Raw genomic sequence first — 16,853 nt, forward strand, 5'->3', positions numbered from 1 at the left:
AACATTAGTTTTTAGGTGCCGGCCAGCTCTGCTGCCGGGTCCCTCTTAGCGGAACCTTAAGGAGGGGACTTATTTCTGTGTTGCACTTGGTGGTGCTACAGGAAAATGTAGACTGAAAACAAGCGAGTTGTCAGCGACAGACTAACGTTACTCAAGGCTCACGGATTATTAAACCCAGGCTTTGTTTAACTTTGTGATGGATAATGAGGCTGATGTCTTTTATCGGGAGCTGCCAAAAGTGGTAAGTCACAAATGCATTGGTAAATCTTTAGAAGAAAAAGGACTCGGAGGAGTTTAAAAATAATTAAATGTATGTTAGTTAATGTGATAGCTGGCTACATGCTAACGTCAGTGTTTTAACCGTCACCAGGAGCTTCACGCTCATCTCAACGGCTCCGTCAGCTTCCAAACCATCGAGAAACTCATCAGCCGAAAACCGCATCTCAACATTGAACACGGCATGACTGCTATCGGCAAAGGCCAGCGGAGGACACTGGATGAGTGTGTATAACTTGAATGCAAAGTTTAATATAGCTAAGTGCTGGCGAGCGACGAATTAATCATCAATTAGAGCTAACGTTACCTAGCTAACTAACGTTAATTGATGATTATTTCGTCGTCATTTCATTCATTTATTTGATTATTTAACCTAAATGATGTGATATTAGATTATACATTGTTCAATGGTAAGCAAATGAAGTGTGAAGTAGCGAGCGTCTGGTGGCCGGGTTTGCCACGGAGCCCGGTCGGGCACAGCCCGAAAAAGCTACGTGGCGAACATCCCTCCATCCCATGGGCCCACCACCTGTGGGAGGAACCGCTGGGGTCGGGTGCGCTGCCACATGGGTGGCAGTGAAGGTCAGGGGCCTCGACGGACCAGACCCGGGCAGCAGAGGCTGGCTCTGGGGACGTGGAATGTCACCTCTCTGTGGGGAAAGGAGCCGGAACTTGTGCGGGAGGTGGAGCGCTACCGGTTAGATCTGGTGGGGCTTACCTCTACGCACAGTCTTGGTTCTGGAACCATACTCCTGGATAGGGGTTGGACTCTTTTCTTCTCCGGAGTTGCCCAGGGTGTGAGGCGCCGGGCGGGTGTGGGGATACTCACAAGCCCCCGGCTGAGCGCCGCTACGTTGGAGTTTAACCCGGTGGACGAGAGGGTCGCCTCCCCTACGCCTGCGGGTTGTGGGGGGAAAACTCTGACTGCTGTTTGTGCATATGCACCAAACAAGAGTTCAGAGTATTCGGCCTTCTTGGAGACCTTGAGTGGAGTCCTGCATGGGGCTCCAGTCGGGGACTCCATAGTTCTGCTGGGGGACTTCAACGCGCACGTGGGTAATGATGGAGACACATGGAGAGGCGTGATTGGGAGGAACGGCCTCCCTGATCTAAACCAGAGTGGTTGTTTGTTGTTGGACTTCTGTGCTAGTCATGGATTGTCTATAACGAACACCATGTTCGAACATAGGGATGCTCATAAGTGTACTTGGTACCAGAGCACCCTAGGCCAAAGGTCAATGATCGATTTTATAATAGTTTCATCTGATCTGAGGCCATATGTTTTGGACACTCGGGTGGAGAGAGGGGCGGAGCTGTCAACCGATCACCATCTGGTGGTGAGTTGGGTCAGGGGGTGGGGGAAGACTCTGGACAGACCTGGTAAGCCCAAACGGGTAGTGCGGGTAAATTGGGAACGTCTGGAGGAGGCCCCTGTCCGACAGACTTTCAACTCACACCTCCGGCGGAGCTTTTCGTGCATCCCTGTGGAGGCTGGGGGCATTGAACCTTAGTGGACAATGTTCAAAGTTTCCATTGCTGAAGCTGCGGTGAGGAGCTGTGGTCTTAGGGTCTTAGGTGCCTCAAGGGGCGGTAACTCCACGAACACCGTGGTGGACACCGGTGGTCAGGGAAGCCGTCCGACTGAAGAAGGAGTCTTTCCGGGATATGTTATCCCAGACGACTCCGGAGGCAGTTGCAAGGTACCGAAGGGCTCGAAGGGCTGCAGCCTCTGCCGTGAAAGAGGCAAAGCAGCGTGTGTGGGAGAAGTTCGAGAAGACATGGAGAAGGACTTTCGGTCGGCACCAAGGTACTTCTGGAAAACCGTTCGCCACCTCAGGAGGGGGGAAGCGGGGAACCATCCAAGCTGTGTACAGTAAGGATGGGACGCTGTTGACCTCAACTGAGGAGGTAATAGGCGGTGGAAGGAGCACTTTGAGGAACTCCTAAATCCGACTAATACGCCCTCTATGGTAGAGGCAGAGCTGGAGGATGAGGGGGGATTGGCATCAGTTTCCCTGGTGGAGGTTGCTGAGGTAGTTAAACAACTCCACAGTGGCAAAGCCCCAGGAATTGATGAGATCCGTCCAGAAATGCTTAAAGCTCTGGGTGTGGAGGGGTTGTCTTGGTTGACACGCCTCTTCAACATTGCGTGGAAGTCTGGGACGGTGCCTAAGGAGTGGCAGACCGGGTGGTGGTTCCCCTTTTTAAAAAGGGGGACCAGAGGGTGTGTGCCAATTACAGGGGTATCACACTTCTCAGCCTCCCCGGTAAAGTCTACTCCAAGGTGCTGGAAAGGAGGGTTCGGTCGATAGTCGAATCTCAGGTTGAAGAGGAACAATGCGGATTCCGTCCCTGGTCGTGGGAACAACGGACCAGATCTTTACTCTCGCAAGGATCCTGGAGGGAGCCTGGGAGTATGCCCAACCAGTCTACATGTGTTTTGTGGATCTGGAGAAGGCGTATGACCGGGTGCCCCGGGAGATACTGTGGGAGGTGCTGCGGGAGTACAGGGTGAGGGGGTCCCTTCTCCGGGCCATCCAATCTCTGTACGACCAAAGCGAGAGCTGTGTCCGGGTTCTCGGCAGTAAGTCGGACTCGTTTCAGGTGAGAGTTGGCCTCCGCCAGGGCTGCGCTTTGTCACCAATCCTGTTTGTAGTATTTATGGACAGGATATCGAGGCGTAGTCGGGGTGGAGAGGGGTTGCAGTTCGGTGGGCTGGGGATCTCATCGCTGCTTTTTGCAGATGATGTGGTCCTGATGGCATCATCGGCCTGTGACCTTCAGCACTCACTGGATCGGTTCGCAGCCGAGTGTGAAGCGGCTGGGATGAGGATCAGCACCTCTGAATCGGAGGCCATGGTTCTCAGCAGGAAACCGATGGGAATGAGTCCTTACCCCAAGTGAAGGAGTTCAAGTACCTTGGGGTCTTGTTCGCGAGTGAGGGGACAATGGCGCGGGAGATTGGTCGGAGAACCGGCACAGCAGGTGCGGTATTACATTCAATTTATCGCACCGTTATGACGAAAAAGAGAGCTGAGCCAGAAGGCAAAGCTCTCAATCTACCGGTCAGTTTTTGTTCCTACCCTCACCTATGGTCATGAAGGCTGGGTCATGACCGAAAGAACAAGATCCAGGGTACAAGCGGCCGAAATGGGTTTCCTCAGGAGGGTAGCTGGCGTCTCCCTTAGAGATAGGGTGAGAAGCTCAGTTATCCGTGAGGAGCTCGGAGTAGAGCCGCTGCTCCTTTGCGTCGAAAGGAGCCAGTTGAGGTGGTTCGGGCATCTGGTAAGGATGCCCCCTGGGCGCCTCCCTAGGGAGGTGTTCCAGGCACGTCCAGCTGGGAGGAGGCCTCGGGGGAGACCCAGGACTAGGTGGAGGGATTATATCTCTAACCTGGCCTGGGAACGCCTCGGGATCCCCCAGTCGGAGCTGGTTAATGTGGCCCGGGAAAGGGAAGTTTGGGGTCCCCTGCTGGAGCTGCTACCCCCGCGACCTGACCCCGGATAAGCGGATGAAGATGGATGGATGAAGATGGATGAAAAAAATACCTGAGTCTTTCGCAATGTGTTTATTGCGTAATGACATAAAAAAAACAGATTTATTGTGCAGAACTAGTGTGAAGAGGGGGGTCTTAAACATTAAAACAACATGGCGCGCATGTCCGCAGGTGTTTTCAGGTCTTCAAGGTCATCCATCAGTTGGTGGACACGGAGGAGGACATCCTGATGGTGAGGATATGCTCTTTGTTTAAACTAAAATTGGCTAACTTATCAGAGTATCAGTAACAGGTGTTTCTTTTCTTTCTTCCCAGGTGGCCACAGATGTTATCAAGGAGTTTGCAGCTGATGGTGTCAAATATTTAGAGTTGAGAAGTACACCAAGGGAGGAGGAAAACACAGGTAAAGATGTTAACATGGAGCCTAATACTTGGATGGTGTGATTTAACATTATACGTTACGTTATTACGCTTATAAGTTTATCATCTTTTTCCTATAGGATTGACAAAAAAAAGATACGTTGAAACTGTCATAAAAGCCATCCGACAGTGTAAAAGCGAGGGAGTGGACATTGATGTCAGGTAGGCATAGACTGTATTAGGGCTGCACGATATGAGGAAAATATGCGATACGCGAAAAAGTTGTTGAATATCGCAATATTACTTGCGATGAATAAAGTTCTGCATTTCTGCTGCTTTCAGTACTCTGCTAAATACAACACATTGCTTGTTGAATTTAAAACAAATGAAAGTAAATAATTTCCAACATTCTTTTATTGAACAAAGTGAACATTGATTAGAATATAAAAGTCACCACTAAAAAACAATGACAGTTATATTTTAAAGTGCAGTTTTCTACTGATATTTTCTTTCAACTAACACAAAAAATCTCGGAGTGTCTTTCGCGATATGTCGCAGCCTTTCGCGATGTGTTTATTGCGCCAGTTGATACTGCTATTAAAAAAAAAAACAATATATTGTGCAGCCCTAGACTGTATTATTTCAGTGTGCAACAAATCCAGAAATGTATCTCAGGTGTGTGATGTGTGGCTGTGTTGGACACACTCACGTCACCATCATTGGCTGATGATAAAACCAACAAAACACTGCATAATGTCTTCCTATAATGATCCAGTAACTTGAGTGCTGGCCACAGTAGTGCATGGTTCTTAATGTGCCCATTTGTCTTGAAGGTTTCTGGTGGCAATTGACCGCAGGAATGGGACTGAAGTTGCCATGGAGACAGTGAAGCTTGCTGAGGAGTTCATGCTGTCCACTGATGGTTTGGTGGTAGGACTTGACCTCAGTGGAGATCCAACGGTCAGTAAAAATCATAGTTTTACTCTGAATATTATGCATCATTTGAGTTGAAGCACCCACTGTTTGATTACTATAGGTTTTCTCATAATAGCTGTAATTTATCCCAGTATGGTGGAGCTCAATTGCTTTTTCAAGTGCCAAAAAAAACTGTTATTGGAAATATAATGACTTGGATCTTGGTGTCCTTTTACAGGTGGTAGGTTTATTTCTCAAACAGATTAAAATTACAGTTTTACTTCTAATATTGAGCATCATGAAAATTTGAAACACCTACTCGCTAGTTAGTTAAAGTTAGTAAAAAAGCAGCATAGCAAAACTTAATTTTAACGCTTACCGAAAGTGTGATCTTTCCATCCTGCTGGCTACAGTACAATTTGCCAAGGTTTTCTGGTAATAGCTGTGACTTATCCCAGTATGGTGATTACTTTTTTTTTTTAAGTGCCAAAAAATATGACTTAGACCTTGTTAACAGTTTTTACCGTTTACAGTTGGTGGGTGTATTTCCTAAACAGATCAGAACAGGGTATCTCTTGTATATTTCAGCTTTGTCTTGTTTTCGAAGATACATTGCTGTTTTAAAATGCTGCTTTTTGACAATCTTGAGTTTCACAAATTAAATGCCATTGAGCGCAACGTTTTGGGATGGTGAAGTACAGCTGATGCCTCCAAACTTCAGCAAATCATATCAAAACTATCTAAATGGAATATTCAATCAGATTAAAAACAAGTGTGTTTTTCCTCCAAGGGGAGGATTGCTGCTGGATTTTGTCACAATACTTCTGTTAATGAATGTACTTTTAATTTTAAGGTTGGTCATGGAAAATACCTACTTCCTGCTCTACAGAGGGCCAAGAACTGTGGACTGAAGTTGTCACTGCACCTCTCAGAAGTATGACCATAACATTTTTAATGTTTATTTGTTATCTGTAGTCACATTATCTGTGAGTGAGCTGACATTACAACAAACACTGTTGCAGGTACCATCACAGCTGGAGGAGTCAGATCTACTGTTGAACCTTCCTCCAGACAGGATCGGTCACGGCACCTTCTTGCATCCTGAAGTGGGTGGATCTCAAAGTCTTGTTGACAAAGTGGTGCAGAACAACATACCGCTGGGTAAGAGTGATATGAAATGATTACATTTCTTTGGTGTGCACAGTAAGTTGACTTGTTTTTTGATTTCTTAACTTTCTTTTTCTTGTAGAGCTTTGCCTGACATCAAATGTCAAAGGACAAACCGTATCATGTTACTCTAAACATCATTTCAATTACTGGTACAAAATGGGGCATCCAAGTGTGATATGTGTAAGTTTACTCTCTTTGCACCTCACAGACAGTGATGCCAACATTATTAATTAATGTATTTGTTACAGGTTTTTTGCACAAAATCCTTATTTTCAACTAAACCTCTTTTTTATGACATACTGACTTTTGTATGACCTACTATACAATATTTTTTTTGTTGTGACTTTTTTTGACATACTATACTATGATTTTTTTTTTATGACGTACTATATCTTTTTATGACATATATTATGACCATATATACTATGACTATATCAGAGATGCACCAGTTGGAAGTATGAAACAATGCTATTTATTTAACAAGTGAGGTAATTGCAAAGCATAACAAAGGAATGGGAATGTCAGTAAATCAGTAATGTAGGGTGTGCATGTATGACAATGTGGCGTGTGTGCATATTGTGATTGTACAAAATGAGCAAATGAGAACCAAGGATAAACTTAAGATGCCACATCACCATGGAGGGTACCTGTCGGAGAGAGAATGAGTAGCAGGGCCTACATTTATAATCTTGGCGCACCGGGCCCAGTTGCCACCAGAAGGCACTGATAACTAGCCCATCCCACAATCAACCAATTGACCACTTTTATACTGTACTATGACTTTTATGATCTACTATACTATGACTTTTAATGACTTTCTATGACGTACCTTACTGTAACTTGTTATGACCTACTATACTATGACTTTTTTGGCATACGACACTGACTTTTTTATGACATACTACTATGACTTGTTTTATTTATTTATTTTTACATACTATTACTGACTTACCGGTATGACATTTTGTATGACTGACTTCTTTATGCTACTATACTATGACTTTTTATGGCATACATTTTTATCGCATACTACACTGACGTTCTTTATGACATACTATGATTTTTTTTTTTGGAAATATGCTGGCTCCTTAAATTGTCATCAAAACTTTGAGAACCCCCGATGTAGAACCGGGGTGGTGATGGCACAGTGGATATGACACGACTTTGGTGTGGGAGACGTGGGTTAGAATCCCACTGCGATACATCAACCAATGTGTCCCTGAGCAAGTGACTTAACCCCTAGCTGCTCCAGCGGTGTGTGCGACCTCTGACATATATAGCAATTGTAAGTCGCTTTGGATAAAAGCGTCCACTAACTGACATGTAATGTAACCTGAGATAATGCCTAATGGTGAGAAAAATCAAAGGTTCACCATGAATATTTTTATTCTTTGTCACATTACAGACTGATGATAAGGGAGTCTTCAGTACAGACTTGTCTCAGGAATATCAGCTGGCAGCGTCAACGTTTGGTCTCAGTCATGAAGCCGTATGGAAACTCTCCCAGCAGGCCATAGACTATATATTTGCACCAGACACCGTGAAACAGCAGCTCAAACAGAAGTGGATTGATATACAGCCTCAGATGTTCAAGTGACCGGTTCAGTCAAACGTACAGCCAACCATATACCTCAAATTTCAGTTTAAAACACTTTTCCTTTAACTTTTTACAAGTCTTTGTAGAAATCATGACATTAACTAAAATACTGTGAAAATGTTTGAAATAACTGAAAGTAAAAGATACTAAGTGTATGTTTTTTAAGTTTATGTGCAGTGTTGCACACAAATCAAAGCAACAAACTTGTTATGACATACTGTAGAAATGCAGGTGTATCTGGACAGCAGAATTCAACAGATATCCAGTCTTTTGGGTGCTCTTCAGCATTTGCAAGTCGGTCCAAGATTATCCAAACTTAAAAAAGAACAGATCATATTGATGCTGCTTTGTGCCTACACACTGTCCTGTCAACACAGCACCGTTAACTGTCAAGCCTTTTTTCCAAATTTGCCATGCTTGTCCTTGCTCTTCTTGAATTTGCTGTGTTGCATTTCCTTCTTCTTTAGTTTCCCGTGCTCGGGAGCCCCACTGCTTGCTTTGGCGTTTCCCCCGTCCAACTTTCTCTTATTGTCACTGTTGAGAGTAGGAAATTGTTACGAACATATTTCCACAACAACCACACTTTTGCCAAAAGTATGAATGCAACTGCACCTCTTGATGCTGACGATAGCGGTGCTCCCTGCTTTCTTCAACACCTGGTCCCATTCCTCATCATCTCCACGTATCTTGTACCTGTAAATACAAAAAGGAAATCATTACAACTACAGTAAATGCTACACACAAATAATGACCAAGGACATCCCTCCCAAACCTCATACTCACTCTTCCATGTCCATTTCCTTCACTTTCTCTACATCCTGCTTGTGTCTCTCCTCAAACTCTTTAGCTGCTTCATTCTGTTAGTGACAGATACATTTTTTTCTCAAACAAACATCATAAAAAAGGTAAGGGGATGCAAATAACATTTTATCATTAATGTGTCGATTCTTTTCACAGTCAATTGCAAGGTCTATAAAATGGAGGAAAAAAAACAAAAAACATACATTTTGCAAGGGATCAAGGTGACCCTGAAAAATGGCTCCAAATCCAAAAATATTTCATTTACAATTGTATTAAAACAAGAAAAGCTGAAACCAGCAAATGTTTTGCATTTTCGCTTGATAAATGACTTGAATAATGATTCTAAATTGTTGACCACATACCAGATCATCATTAAGGCTTCTGACAGTCGGCTCCATGGCAACGTCTTTAGTGGTCGCCATCTGTGCCTCAATAGCTTTTTCTTGGATGCTGGTGAAGACCTAGGATAGTAAACGCATTAAAAAGGTATTAATGTTGTTGCAATAGTTTTTAATGGCATCTTCTTTATATCATATTATTCAATGGATTATGACTTAAAGACTTACTTGCACAAATTTCCGGATCAGACGGTTGAAGAGGCCCATGAGCTGTGAGCTTGGGAGTTCAATTTCCTTTTCCAACTGTTCTACTGATTTGTGCTGTAACCCTATGCCCAGCAGTAATGCCTAGGAAAGAACAGGGACAATCAACAACTGTATCGCAATATATTCTATCACAATAAAACTGTATTCACAACAAACAACTGAGACCATAACCAATGGGGAAACTTACACACTGTGCAGCTGAGAGAGAGATGTCACCGAGCTGCTTGAGGAAAAACATGCGAGCCACTGTTGGGATCAGGTCCATGATGAGGTGGTAGTCCACCATACTCCTCGAATATAACTCCAGACGTTTGAGGTCGTAGGGGCTGAAATGAGATGCCAGCTCGGAGCTACTGAGAGCTGTGAAGGTCAAAGACAAGTTAGATCAGGTCTGTGAGACGCAGAGAAAACCTGATCAGGTCAGTTAGTAGAGGAGTCTTACTGCTCGTCTCCTCCTTGGACTTCTTGTTCTGCAGGATGCTGAGTGACAGGCTCGGATGGAAGCGGCTGAACTGGTAGGAGAGGAGGGACAGGAAGCGCCGGCGGAAATCTGAGGAAAACAAAAACTGTTCAGTCAGTCTATAATAAGTTTAAACAAACCAGATCTCCAGAGGTAGTGCAGGAAAAGTTGTGGAAGTTCACCTTTCCAGAATGCAGACAGCCACTGGCTCTGCTCAGGGGCTTCATCTGTGTTCAGCTCCTTCAGCATCACACAAGAGTGCTCTCCTGTCAGGTCATTCTAGAGACAACCAGACACCAATCATTACAACATGTGACAACAGCACAATGTACAGAAACATACGAGAACATTTATTTTATACTTACAGGGGTTTGTCTCAAGTAGACTGGAGTATAACCCGCTTTCCTCCAGAACCTGTTAGGTTGCAAAAAGAGTTTTTTTACTTTTCTAAATCTGCAAAAAATATTACGACCCCCTTTCCATTCTCCATATTCAAAGAAACTCACTTGAGTAGCTGTGTAGTAAGACCATAGGAAACTCCTAGATAGTCCAGTCTCTCTGCTCTCCTCTCACTCAGCTTCAGCAGCAGAGGAGGGAGCTCCTTCCGTGGAGTGATCACCTCCTCCAGCAGACTGACCGCCTGGACAACAAGAGACACCAACAAGGTTATTGTCACAGAAGTGTGCATTTAATCTGCCTCATGTAATCTCTAAATTGTATTCTTACTCTAGTTACACGTCATGCGAGTAATGGATATCTTTCAAATACAGCTGAATACATTTAATTGTGTTACCTCACTGCTGACGGATGTGATCTCATTGTGATTTGAGTGTGTGCTCTCATCCATGGTGGGAAACTTGCCCTCATAGTACATCTGCAGCAGTTGGAGAGCTCTGGAGCCGTAGCCCATCTGGTGGTTAGATGGAAAACCAGTTACATATATTACATCCAGATTAATTAAACACTGGACAAATACGCTGAGGCCTTTGCAAGCTCTTACCCCTTGGTAGTCTGGATTGACCGCAATTCTCACCACTCTGCCTCCAGAGAGGCCCCCGAACTCTGGGTCTTGGAACTACAAAGAAAAGAGCAGATTCTAATTCATGTTTGCGTCTGTGGAAACGTGAGCTGTAATGATTTCGTCAAAAGCTTTATGACTAGTGTGTACCTGTTCTGACACCGTCCAGGGAATGAGGTCACCAGAGGCTTTCTTCCCTCTGGACAGACTGTTTAGGATGGACTGCCGAGATATTTCTCCCTCCAGACACACCTGAGGGAAAAAGGAAGAACAAAAACATAAGTCCAGTCAATAAACTTGACAAATGAAAAAAATAAGACTCAAACAACTACTACTAAATGTAGTGGGGGGGTGTCTCACCTGCACCACAGCGAGGACCTCAGGTAGTGAGTTTTGTGTGGGAGGAACAGGTGGCAGGAGGCAGAAGAGGTGATGGGCCGGAGCATCGGACAACATCTGCAGGTCGTTTGGTGAATTCTGGATCCAAGAAAACATTCAAGTCGGTGAATGAACAACAAGGGTGACACAACACTGTACGCAGGACATTACGCTCTTGGGGTAAAAACAAGTTATGTGAACACAAGCTAATAATTTCACCTTGTAGTGCGATGCCACATAGAGGGCCATCAACCTCTGCAGGAAAGCCTCAGATGCCTTGTGGTAACAGAACAGTGTGTCTCTGTTCACATAATATCTGGACAGTGTGGGTTCAGGAGTGTGTCACTATCAAATCAGCGAAGAAGAATTTAGTTACATGATTTACAGTTGGATATAAAAAATTACAGATTTATTACAAATAATCCAATATCCTGCAATTTGAACCTCTAATGATCTGTCCGATTATCTGATTCACATAAGATTCTGTTTTAGCCCAATATGAGAAGCTTTCTGGGTAAGCCCCAAGGTAAGTAACACCTTTAGAAATATTTGAAGAGGATATGTGATTAACAAGAGCACAGAGATGAATCGTTTATTATTTTAATACCTCCTGGTTAATATTAAAGAGCAGGCGATAATCAAGTCATCATTTACTTTGACTTTCATGCAAAAACACTAAACATACTCTAGTTGCAGCTTTTCAAATTTGCTGCTTTTTTGTCTTATTTGATAGTGAATTGAAAATAATAATAATAATAATATTTCTGTATTTTCTGACCAAACAATTAATCAAGAAAGTAATCAGCACACTGATCAACATTTAAAGTAATCATTTGCTGCCCTACTCTAAATGTCCGATTACAGATAGTGACCAAGGAAACACTTTCATTTACTCCAATGCTGTTTGTCACACCATCTTTACGTTGATTCTCCAGCTCTATCACACATGTCGCCTTGGTTATCGTTACTTTTAAGTTATGTTCAAAAATCCCTGTCTGTCAGTGCCCCATGACCAAAAAGACACTGGCAAAAAGACTGGAGTTGGTTCTGGGGGGTTGTGGCTGTCCACTGCTCCTATGTAGGCTTATAGGATGGGTTAAATGCACATGACGGTGAGAGCCCTTTAACGTGCACAAAGGATACAGGTCACAAGTCTGTGGAAGTGGGCAGCCAGAAATGAGCCTGGGTATGTTCAGACAGTCGAGACAGAGGAGGTCATTCAGCCACTTCTCAACAGCGTCCCCTGGAGCATACCGAATGGACTCGTGAAGAGAAACCTCCTGGAGAGAGCGAGCTGTGAACCGAGACAGATAAACAGCAGTCAGTCCATCCATTTTCTGACACTTATCCGGGGCCGAGACCACACTGGGCAACTCCAGAAAAGGATTGAGTTTGGTGCCAGACCCAGTGCCATGTGTAGGTGAGCCCAGCTAAATCTAGTCCATATCCCACACTAGCGCTGGTTCCACGTCCCTAGAACCAGTCTATGATCCCAGAGGGCAGGATGCCTAGGTCTCCGCCTTTACCTGCCACCAGACCCTCACCAGCGAACTTCCCTTTTAGGTCTGGCTCCAGGAGGGGTGGCCATGGTTACACTGACTGAACACACAGATTTACCTGCTGCTAGCCTCTCTGTGTTGGTGCTCCTGTTCTCGGCTGACATGCTCTGCTGACTGTCTGCACTCTGCTGCCTCAACTGCTGAATCAGTTTGAGGGAAAGAGAGCGCCCAGTGCCTTCATAGCTGCGAGATGAAGAGAGGCAAAGGAAAACTGGTCAGGAATTCAAATAGCAAGAGGTGAACTGATTAGGCTACTCATCGATCGACAGAAATATTAACCATTTGTAATCACTGGTTGCAGCTTTTCAATGCTAATTTTCTTTGTCTTCTACTATACTAACTAACTGAATGTCTTCGGGGTTTGGACAACTGGTCAAACAAAACAATTTGCAAAGCTATTTGAATATATAAACTTACGTGAAAGGCGTACATTTCTTTCGTGAATTTCTGACAATTTATATACTAAACAATGAATCGAGAATGACAATGAAAATAATCGTTTCTTACAGCCCTACAAATAATAATCATTACTATTGCTTATACTTCCCTATTCATTAAATCCATATTACTCAAAATAGTTTCTTAAAATGTCCTTGTGTGTTATGTTACAAACAAAAGTAAGACGGCGTTTGATTATGTAAATATCATCCAGCTCTATTACTGACCCATTGATGGTGGAGGCCATGAAAACCAGATAAGGCCCCAACAGTTTCTTAACCAGAGGAAGAGGGATGGCTGCAGCCTCATCAATGACCAGCAGTTCAGCCTGGCCCAGCTTCAATGCATCACCTGGGTGGATGTACTGTTGGTCAAATGAACAGGATGGTCAGATAGGGGTAATTCACTTACTATTGTAAAGAACAGCAGAGATGGAGAAGAGTGGTCTGGTCTTGTTTACCTGAATTGTCTGCCGGTGCTCTTTAAAGATGTTCACCCGCACCACAGCTTTGTTGAACTCTGGATTCAAAGACTGGATGATTTCATAGTCAAGATGCTCCTACAAATGCAAAACGGGGATATGAGGTGGTGTGTGCTAAGAGCATGAACGTACGGTCGCTGATACGGAAAAGCTTCTCAGGCGGCCTACCTGATATTGCAGAGCATCAAAGCCTTTGAAGATGAACTCAAACATGGTATGGAGGTTATCCGGGCTCGGTGAGGTTACAAAGATATTGGAGTAGCTGTAAAGAATGACAGGAAATCATTAGCAAAAAAAATTTAGACAATATAATAAACAATGCTGATATATTTGTATGACATTTGTATTACATAAAAAACTAATCTGTACCCAAAAGCCACAGCTCCAGCGACAGCCAGCCCCAGTGCTGCAGACTTGCCTCGGCCACGGGCAGCAGTCAGAGTCACGGTGCTCCTCAGAGTCTTCTCTGAGATCGCCTCAATGAACTTCAGCACTCCTTTAGCCTAAAGGACAAAACAAACCTCAAAAGTTACATTTAGAAATGCCGATATAAAATGGGAGGACTATTGAGGTTTTATTTCTCTAGTTGGTGAAGCGCTGGTTACTTGAAATTGTATTGGCGCATTGATCAGTAGTTATAGTTTGTAAATGTATAAAGTGGCTCTTTAGTGAGAGGTCCTCACCTGGTCCATAGTCCTGCAGCTATCCACCAACACACCCACAGGCTGAGTGTCCTGAAGGGACTCCTTCAGATCCTTCAGCTCCTGTTCTCGTGGAGACAAACCGTCCTCCTGAAGGGAATGAGACAGGGAAATCAGGGCGCCTTAATCGAAAGAGGTAAAGTAACAAGCAAACTGTATTTATGTAGCACAAAGTACTTAATGGAAGTGAGAGAGAGTGAAGTGTACACAACTCAAACTATTAACTTATAAAATCAAAAAAGAAATCCACAGAAAATAAGCAAGTTTGAAGATACTTTGTAAAAAGTGCACTGGTTTGTCTTCATGAGGCTATTCCAACGTCAATGAGCAACAACAGATCATCACCTTTACATGATATTGTAACAGCCAGAAGTCTCCTTGGGAGACCTGAGGCTCCTCCAAGTGGTAACAACTCATTAAAGAGGCATGAACACAAGAGTAAAGTTTTGAGAGCAGTCCTAAAGGAGACATTGAGCCAGTGGAGAGAAGCAACAAGATGCAATGTGATCTACATTTTGTACAAACAAGCATTGAATTGTGCTTTTTGCTTTTATTGTTGTGGATCTCCGAGCCGCTGGATGGAAACAGAAATGTTCGTCATGTTTGGTTGATAATTGACTCAAATGAATAATCGCTTATCAAACTAATTGCAGTTTCATTTTCTGCTGATCAACTAGTTGATTAAACGACTAATCATTTCTACTCTAATATAATTACCTGAGTCTTTGGAGGAACAGGCGTGATGTTTGCCATGTGGCTGGAGATTGGCAGGATGTTTAGTTGGTCATCAATGACAACACAGTTTTTGCAGGATGCAAGTGACAGAATAAATCTAGAAACAGTGAAACAAAACTAATGAATATTGTTACACTGTTGGCTACAAATGCACCAAATTCCACGAGAGTCAGCGGAACACTTCTTACCTCTCATTGAACCTTCCCACCACATCCTGATGAGCCTCGGTGCGGTAACGAGAGTGCACGTCCTAGATGAAAACAAACCGCAGCGATCCCAAGTCAAGCAAACAGAGTCTGACATGTGTGGAGATGGAACAGGTTATAGACTTACCATAGTCATTGTGTACAGCTGCTTGAGAGAGTTCATCGTCCTGAGCAGAATCACCACTATACCACCTCCTTCTACAGTCTCAACAGTTCTCGCTAAGAGATTGGGAGTGAGAGCTTCAAAGTCCTGTGTGACACAGAAAACAAACGCTCTTCAGAGTATATTTGCTACATCAACTTGTCTACAGCAGTGGTTCCAAACCTTTTTTGGATTGTGACCCAATAAAATTAAACATATTTCGTGTCCTTTGATACGTCCTGGGAGCCCCTGGTCTACAGGTGAGAGGAGTAACTCACCTGCAAGACGCACATGCCGTAGGTGTTTCCCAGGATCTTGTGCGTTTCGTTGTAGTAACAGTATCGGATGTTGGTTGCAGCGACGAACAGTTCAAACGGGTCATCCTGATTCAGATTCAACGTGCCAGTTTTTATCTTCTTCTGCAGCTGTCTCATACGCTTCTTCCGATTGCTGTTTCAGACATTTTTGACAAATCAAATAGATAAGATACACCTTTATTGATCACGAACGGGGGAATTTGGATGTTGCAGCAGCACAACAGAACCACCATACATTAATACAGGCAAGTAGAGATATCTCCTTTTTGATACAATAAACAGCTACATCTCTGAGGGGAGTTTACACTCACCTGCTGAATCCCAGGTCTTTTTTGTAGCACCAGAGTACAGAAGGTCTTGCTCTGACGGCAGCTTTAGACAGCATGTGATGCAAAATGACAACCTGGATCAGAGGCAGATTTAATTGGTTTTGATGTCAAATGCAAAGACACGTATATACAATTGAATTAAAACTGATACATTTGCCTGAGAGAACAGGAAAGGAAAGATTACCTGATCTCTCCCTCGATCTCCCACCACCACAAATATGGACCGATGCTGCAGAGCGACTCCATTCTCTATCTGGACACGAATCCGGTTGTCTACCTTCTTGCGGACTGTTGCCATCGTCTCACTGCTACTGAGAGAGGTCAGAAAAATCTCGTTAAAAGCAAATTATCAAAAATACAGTGCGACATAAACGGCGCAGTAACATCCACAACGTGTTGTCAAACCGAGAGGAAGGAGGACTGAGTGGAGCTAACTTGCAGCCAAAACAAATGAGTTAATGGCAGCAGGGAAACTAAAATCTGAAGAAACACAGAATTAAAGCATCGTTTCAAACACTCAACTTACCTTCTGTTACAGACAAACTGGTTGTTGTTTAATCTTTATGCACTTCCAACAAGTCGAGGGCTGAATTTAGGAATTCACACGCCAGCCATCATGCTGTTGATGCCATGGTTGATACACTCACGTGGAGACAGACGTTAATGGAGGACCCCCGGCGTGACGTAAAAACTGCGCGACGGTCTCCTAGAAAGTGTGCAGGTGATGCCCAGAATTTGGTCTGCTAGGTGGAATTATCTACAACTGAACGTTCGATAGAACCTAAAACTAGACTTTAAACTGCAACTATCCTGATTATTGGTCAAGTAATTATTTTAAGCGTTAAGTGTCGAATATGAACTGGTTGTAA

The 16,853-nt window shown here is 43.8% G+C and overlaps 2 protein-coding genes across 3 annotated transcripts; one reads left to right on the plus strand and one right to left on the minus strand.

Annotated features, from left to right (window-relative positions):
• The first annotated feature begins 91 nt into the window (after positions 1 to 91).
• Positions 92 to 7,969, plus strand: mapda (N6-Methyl-AMP deaminase). The gene is made up of 10 exons (XM_078257248.1): positions 92 to 241; positions 371 to 501; positions 3,944 to 4,004; positions 4,088 to 4,175; positions 4,273 to 4,354; positions 4,966 to 5,092; positions 5,901 to 5,981; positions 6,070 to 6,208; positions 6,297 to 6,397; positions 7,623 to 7,969. The coding sequence occupies exons 1-10, from the start codon at positions 197 to 199 to the stop codon at positions 7,812 to 7,814; spliced, it is 1,047 nt and encodes a 348-aa protein (XP_078113374.1). The 5' UTR covers positions 92 to 196; the 3' UTR covers positions 7,815 to 7,969.
• A 12-nt stretch (positions 7,970 to 7,981) lies between these two features.
• On the minus strand, positions 7,982 to 16,648 carry nat10 (N-acetyltransferase 10). 2 transcript variants are annotated; one of them, XM_078257247.1, is made up of 29 exons: positions 16,511 to 16,648; positions 16,169 to 16,292; positions 15,967 to 16,058; positions 15,617 to 15,788; positions 15,324 to 15,446; positions 15,179 to 15,240; positions 14,973 to 15,087; positions 14,238 to 14,345; positions 13,924 to 14,057; positions 13,723 to 13,816; positions 13,534 to 13,632; positions 13,301 to 13,437; positions 12,694 to 12,818; positions 12,220 to 12,370; positions 11,296 to 11,392; positions 11,059 to 11,175; positions 10,849 to 10,950; positions 10,681 to 10,755; positions 10,474 to 10,590; positions 10,187 to 10,320; positions 10,046 to 10,094; positions 9,863 to 9,959; positions 9,663 to 9,770; positions 9,408 to 9,580; positions 9,182 to 9,301; positions 8,978 to 9,076; positions 8,598 to 8,671; positions 8,427 to 8,507; positions 7,982 to 8,348 (listed from the first exon to the last, which is right to left on the minus strand). In XM_078257247.1, exons 2-29 carry the CDS (start codon positions 16,280 to 16,282, stop codon positions 8,204 to 8,206), a joined length of 3,114 nt encoding a protein of 1,037 aa, XP_078113373.1. In that variant the 5' UTR covers positions 16,283 to 16,292; positions 16,511 to 16,648; the 3' UTR covers positions 7,982 to 8,203. The 2 variants fall into 2 exon arrangements, with proteins under 2 accessions (XP_078113373.1, XP_078113372.1); XM_078257246.1 differs by having other exon boundaries at positions 16,169 to 16,295.
• Between the last annotated feature and the right edge of the window lie 205 nt (positions 16,649 to 16,853).

Source organism: Sander vitreus, chromosome 8 (genome assembly GCF_031162955.1).
Source record: "Sander vitreus isolate 19-12246 chromosome 8, sanVit1, whole genome shotgun sequence".
NCBI classification, from domain to species: Eukaryota; Metazoa; Chordata; class Actinopteri; order Perciformes; family Percidae; genus Sander; species Sander vitreus.

Coding starts and splice junctions, on each gene's coding strand:
- nat10 (XM_078257247.1), bottom strand. CDS start 16,282: ATGGCAACAGTCCGCAAGAAGGTAGACAACCGGATTCGTGTCCAGATA. Junction 12,819..13,300: donor ATGGCCTCCACCATCAATGG/GTCAGTAATAGA, acceptor TTCATCTCGCAG/CTATGAAGGCACTGGGCGCT. Junction 11,176..11,295: donor ATGTGGCATCGCACTACAAG/GTGAAATTATTA, acceptor TCTTGGATCCAG/AATTCACCAAACGACCTGCA.
- mapda (XM_078257248.1), top strand. CDS start 197: ATGGATAATGAGGCTGATGTCTTTTATCGGGAGCTGCCAAAAGTG. Junction 242..370: donor ATCGGGAGCTGCCAAAAGTG/GTAAGTCACAAA, acceptor AACCGTCACCAG/GAGCTTCACGCTCATCTCAA. Junction 4,176..4,272: donor AAGGGAGGAGGAAAACACAG/GTAAAGATGTTA, acceptor TTTTTCCTATAG/GATTGACAAAAAAAAGATAC.